The sequence below is a fragment of the Hipposideros armiger genome, unplaced genomic scaffold, assembly GCF_001890085.2.
Source record: "Hipposideros armiger isolate ML-2016 unplaced genomic scaffold, ASM189008v1 scaffold_429, whole genome shotgun sequence".
Classification (NCBI taxonomy): Eukaryota; Metazoa; Chordata; class Mammalia; order Chiroptera; family Hipposideridae; genus Hipposideros; species Hipposideros armiger.
The window spans coordinates 1,323,348-1,329,347 of NW_017731779.1; the positions used below are offsets into that span (position 1 = coordinate 1,323,348).

Consider the following 6,000-nt stretch of genomic DNA (forward strand, 5'->3'; position numbering starts at 1 on the left):
ATCCTCCAACTTGTTTCACTTAACACCTATCTCATTGTTTTCCATTATTAGCATACACCAACAAGAACATAAGTTTCTATTCAGAGTTACTGACACAATTTATTTCATAAGCCCAGTAATTATTTGCCTATTTAAGCTTTTTATTAACAAATTTCACAGTGATATCTCAAAATTTTTCCATTTACTTTACTAACACACTAACATCTTTGGATAAAATGTTCTGTAACATAGAGCATGTCCCTTCATCCCTTTCATATACTGCTTATTTATGCTATCTTTCACAGGAGGAGTTAAAAAATACTGCTGAGGGTAATTTATATGTCTGAAATAATCAATGACCTGAAAATTGAGATGACTAATTTAGAATTATAGCATTCTAAGGCATCATTGTGTGGTTCACATATGTAAACTTTCATATTCACAGTTAAGCAGTATATTACAGGAATAATTCTAGGCTCTCTGGAACAGTACAAAACTCAACTCATTTCAAACAAAACCTATGTCAGTCATAAATTACAATGTGCTTTAAACAGCAGCTTCATCCTCAAGAAGCTACTAGTCCTTTTATAATACCCTTGGCAGAAATACATCACCAATTGCTCTATCAGTTAAGTTGCACCTCTACCACCTCAATTTAACATATACAAACCAAACCTTTTATGAGCACCCTTTTTTGGGTTCCGAAATATATGAATGATCTCTGTTGTGAACTCTTAAGTAGTTTTTAGAACTCCTAAGTAGGATCACAAAGTAGAGAAAGCAAATTTACACCAAGTTACACTGAAACGAGTTACACCCTCACACAAAAAAGGAAATAAAAAAACAAAATGACTATCTACAGAAACTCTTTTTTTCATAAACACATCTCAACACCATACTATATCACTATTTTTCAAATTTGGAGTCTGGAAAGAATTTTGAGGAGATACAACTCTGTAACACTGAGATTCCAAATAGCTACTTAGGGTATATAATAGCTATAAGAGGTACATAAAAGTCCACTAGAAGAACCACAAAATATAAAAAAGTTATTCTTAGATATTTTATTTTAATGCTTCCATAGTCTCATGACTAATCAACATTTTTTACATGGCAATTCTTTTGCACATTAAGAAAACCAGCTTAGACCAATAAATGCACGTTCCTTCCAAAAGGCTAGTTTTCTTCTTTAAAAAATACATCCCTCCTAGGGCCGGCCGAGTGGCGCGATGGTTAAGAACTGGCTTGGGACGCCAGAGGGCCCCAGTTCGGATCCCACATATGAGGGCCAGTGACACTGCCCTCTACAGCTGAGATGCTGAACAACAGCTCAACCTGGAGCTGGGCTGCTGTGAGTCACCGGCGGCAGCAGGTGGGTTGCCATGGGCTACCGTGTGTAGCCAGCAGCCAGTGTGAGAAGCCGGCGACTGATCTGCCTCGCCTGGGAAGAACGCAATGATCGTACCAACTTGGGCCAGTGAAGCAACGTCCTCCACAACTAGACTGAAGAACAAAACGACAGCAACTTGTCTGTTCCCCTTCCCCCAACTCCCCCAGCACTGTTCCCATCCCCTCAATCCCCCAATAAAAATCTTAAATAAATAAATAAAAATGTGTTTGAATAAACTAAGGGACGAATGGATAATAATAATAATAAAAAATACATCCCTCCTAAGTGAGTTTAACTTACTGAGAGACCTAAAAAATTTTCAAGTAAGCAAATAGTGTTAAATCCTCTCATCTTTTTGACATCTCTCCCGGTCTCCAAAAGCCCTCAAGCAGCTTTTAAGACCTCAATTCTGTAAAATCCTTTAGATCTTCAAAATTCACTTTATTCTATAAAATTACTTGCATATACAACCTCTCCAAAATCAAAGCTTTCATGTTCTCATGCAAACATTTTAGACCAATTCACTCTAAATTATGCGGGAATAACTGATGGCTCATCAATTCAGCTAGAGGTGTTTTCATATTTAAAAGAAGTTTGTTAACCTAATTTTTTTTTTTTAAGATTTTATTGGGTAATTAGGGGAGGGGAACAGACAAGTTGCTGTCCTTTCATTCTTCAGCCTAATTGTGGAGGTCGTTGCTTCACTAGCCCATGTTGGTATTATCATTGCGCTCTTCCTGGATAAGGCAGTTGCTCGCTGGCCATTGGACGGCTGCTCACGGAGGCTTACGGCAGCTCACACCAGCTGCCGGTCACTCATGCTGGCTGCCAGCCACTCGTGGTAGCTTACGGCAGCCCACTGCAGCAGGGGCTGCAGCCTACTCCATCGCCTATGACTCATGGCAGCCCAGCTCCAGGTCAAGCTGTTGTTCACTATCTTAGTTGTAGAGGGCGCAGCATCACTGGCCCTCATGTGGGATCCCAATCAGGGCCCTGCTGCTCAGCGCTGGCGTCCCAAGCCAACTCTTAACCAATGTGCGACTCCACCGGCCCCTTATTAACCTAATTTAACTTACATAGTTTCAGTAAGCTTAAAAATAAAAAAATCAAAATAAAAACTTTCAGATTTAGTGAAAAAAAAAAAAAAGGCATATTCCAGGAAAAGGGGACTGGAAGCTGGAGCTTGGCACCTGTTCCCCATTCACCCAGTCATTTGTGTGTGTGTGTGTGTGTGTACACACACACACACACACACACACACACACACACAGATATATATATAAAATCAAAGACCTTAAAATCATTTGGTCTCATACTTGAATTTTAATGTGAAAAATCCCATGCCAGGGATCAAGGTTAACCACTCATATACCTACAGCAGTTTGCAGTCTTCTCGCAATTCATTTCACCCCATACTTATGTATCAATAGATTCCCTACAACCTAACTTTTTGCACACTGGATCTTAATGGTAGTGGCTCCAGGACTTCAGTTGAAAGTAGCTATCTGTGTGTAGGGTGGGAGTTTGAATGAAAGGAGTATGAGTAGTTTTAAATTCCAGTACTGCCATAGATTTATAATAGTACCTAGCTTCAAAAGCAAAAACATAGATATTCTTAATATTCACAACATCCCTAAGAAAGTTGAGGCACATTTTTTTTTGTCTTTTACAGAGGCATAAAGTAACCTACAAGCTTCTGGTCTATTCATCCCTCAAATTAAGTTTAATTCTACCTACAAATAACTTAGTTCTGCCTTTTTAGAGAGAAAAAAAGTTAAATTTTAGTCTTTACAAACAATTTGTTACATCAGAGTGAAGTTATCCACTCAACTCAGAAGACAATTTAAAGTTCAAGTTACAATTATTTTTTCTGCATATGCTTTAAGGATAATAGTTATATACACCCACAAATCAAAAAATTATTCAATTGGCACACACATTTTAAAAGAATTCGTACCTTATTTAAGAACCAAATGATACACAAGATACATATTCAAAAATGTAATCAAGCACCAGACAGAAGGGTCACACTGCTGGTCTTATAATAGCCTATTTTGTTTTGATATATATTTAAAAAATAAATCAGCCAAAACTTAATGGCAAATGGTCTGATTTACAGCCTAACTATGACAGTCACATAAAGGAGACACCAGAAATGTCTAAATCTCATCATCGCTTTTACCAGGGTTGTGGGTGAGGAGTCAAGGATAGTCAACGCACTGTAGGCATTCAAATGGTCAAATACAGAGAACTGAGGGTTTAAACTAATTTAACTAAAGTCAGTATTTCACATAGATCTAATAAAGCCAAGGTCACAACCTATTTCCACATGGTAAGTTAGCTTTGAAAAGAGAAAAATTTCACTCTGACATCGATTAGTACTGCCTTCTTTGAAAAAAAAAAACCCCACCAAAACCAAAAAAACAACAGGAACATTTTTATAACCTATTCTGTAGTTTTTATAGATAAACCCATAGCAGCGTTCTCGGAAAATAGGGACTATCCCATCCACCACTTATTTTTTAGTTTTTTTCTCTTATGTACTCAGTAACTAGATATAAGAAAGAAAAACAAGAACAAAACAGGATTCACAGAAAGCAAGAACAAAACTCAGTTTCATGTTTTTCCCAAATCTTATTATTTCCAGGTGTTGATACCCTGGAGTAGCTCGGCCAGATTTGAGTTCTACTTCCAATGCTTCCCACCCACCCCCTCCCCCGAACACACACAAATTCTCAACTGAGGAGTCCAAGAGAAGCAGAGAAAAGGAGATGTTAGGGTGAGGCGAGGAACTGGATAACCAGACCTTTAGGAAAAAATAACTCTGGTTGTAGTTGCTAGAAATAAGTTATCACAGGCCTATAAAGTCTGGCACAGGGTAATGCCTAGCAGGCATTCCCTAAGTCCCAAACAACAACCTTTAAAGCAAGGGGGTGGGGGAGGGGGGCAGCTGGGAACACAACAGTGACCAGATTTCTAATTGTGGGAAGTCAAACAAAACTGTTCCTTGGGGAATAGGGGAAGGAAGAGGAGGGCAAGTCTGAGCTCGGCAGAGGGAGCGCGCGGGGTCTGCACTGTGCACGGCAGCCCGTCCAACACCGGGAGGCGCAGGAATTTTCGGCAGCAGTAACGACTGCATCCACCCCAGACCTTCATCCGGACGACGTGCCCGGACCCGGAGATACGCGCGGCCAAGTAGGTGGAACAAGCATGCGGAGAGGCAAGAGGAGTAGGTTTGGCACGAAGGGACGGGGTCCAGGACTCTGGGTGGAAGTTGAGGGCGGGACGGTGCCGGGACACCGGGTAGAGAGCGGCGAGAGGCGGCGGGCGGCTCTACTTACTCGGCTGTACCAGATGCTGAGACGGGCCGGGGCCAACACGGCGAAGAAAGTCCTCTGGGGGTCGGACTGAATGTGGAAAGGCGCCTCGGCCGGGCTCCCCAAAGGGTAGAGCAGCCTTTTGGGCCAGCCACTCAGGAAATACATGGTCCGCGCGGAGCCGCCGATGCCGCGGCGCCCGGCGGTCCCCGGCCCCGTCCGTCACACTCAGCGGCCCGGGGCCGGACGCCCGCCTCCCACACCGCCACCGGCGGAGTCGGCGGCGGCGGCAGCGGCAACTCGGGGCATCTGCCCACTGGCCGGGCCGGGCCGGGCCGACTCGATGCTAAGCTCCGAAGGGACCTCGGAACTGACGGGGCCCAGTGCGGGGGAGAGAGAGGGAGGGAGAGTCCGGACTAAGGGGGGGGGTGGGAGGAGCGCAGAGGCCCGCCCCGGCCCCGCCCCTTCCTCGGGCCGCACGGGCGTCACCACGCTGCGCCGCGTGGGAAGGCTGCCGCACGCGCGCGCGCGCGCACTGGAGACTTCTCGCATCCCCTCCCTCCCTCTGTTATCTGAAGCTCCGCCCTAACCTTCACGTGCGGCCGCCGAGTATCGTCAATACGCATGCGCTTTCGTTTTTCTCTGCAACGCCCACTAGTACTCAGTATCGAGAGGGCGGAACAATCGCTGGAGGCTCGGAGGCAAGTGGGCAGAGCCAGGCGGGACGCAGCTGCGAGGCGATTTGACCTGCGGAACACGCCCCTCCCCTGGCCTAGACAAATTTGACTTCCCTCGTGGATTGGTGGGACTCCTAGTGAGGGTGGCCCGGCGCGGCAACGCGGAGGTGGCGTAAAGGGGAGCTTGCGGGAGCGCGAGTCATGTGACGCTCCTTGTGGGTTCCCATGCTGGTCTCCTGGTCGAGACCTCTGTGCTGAGCTGTCTGGTTCTTGGCCCAGTGAGTCCCTTTTGTGTGCCAAAGTCTGCAGTGAAAGGTGGTAGTGAAGTTCCTGTCCTCATGGAGTTTACATCCTAGAGAGGGCCTTTATTCAATCCTTAAATAAACAACCTACCATGAAAGTACCTGAGCCCTTCAGGAGTTCTAAATCTAATATATATTTTTGAATTCAGTTTGCATTCAAATGTCCTTTTACCAGTCATAATGTTAGACAAGGCCAGACTCTGTTTTGCACCCTCTGTAGGGTATGTGCCAGAAAAGGCTTGGACTTAATTTTAGAGCTGGGACGGACTTAAGAGATTCTGTAGTTCAGTGGTAAACTTTTGGACCCCAGAGATCACCTTAACAGTTTCTTTTAA

General features: G+C 44.6%; 1 protein-coding gene across 4 annotated transcripts in view; it reads right to left on the reverse strand.

The window, feature by feature from the left end:
• Positions 1 to 5,096, reverse strand: part of RIC1 (RIC1 partner of RAB6A GEF complex) — a 103,232-nt gene extending 98,136 nt beyond the window's left edge. For all 4 annotated transcript variants that reach the window (XM_019664719.1, XM_019664720.1, XM_019664721.1 and 1 more), the window contains exon 1: positions 4,711 to 5,096. In XM_019664719.1, coding sequence (XP_019520264.1) covers positions 4,711 to 4,854 — 144 coding nt within the window. In that variant the 5' untranslated portion in view covers positions 4,855 to 5,096. The remainder of the gene's footprint in view (positions 1 to 4,710) is intronic.
• Positions 5,097 to 6,000: the final 904 nt, after the last annotated feature.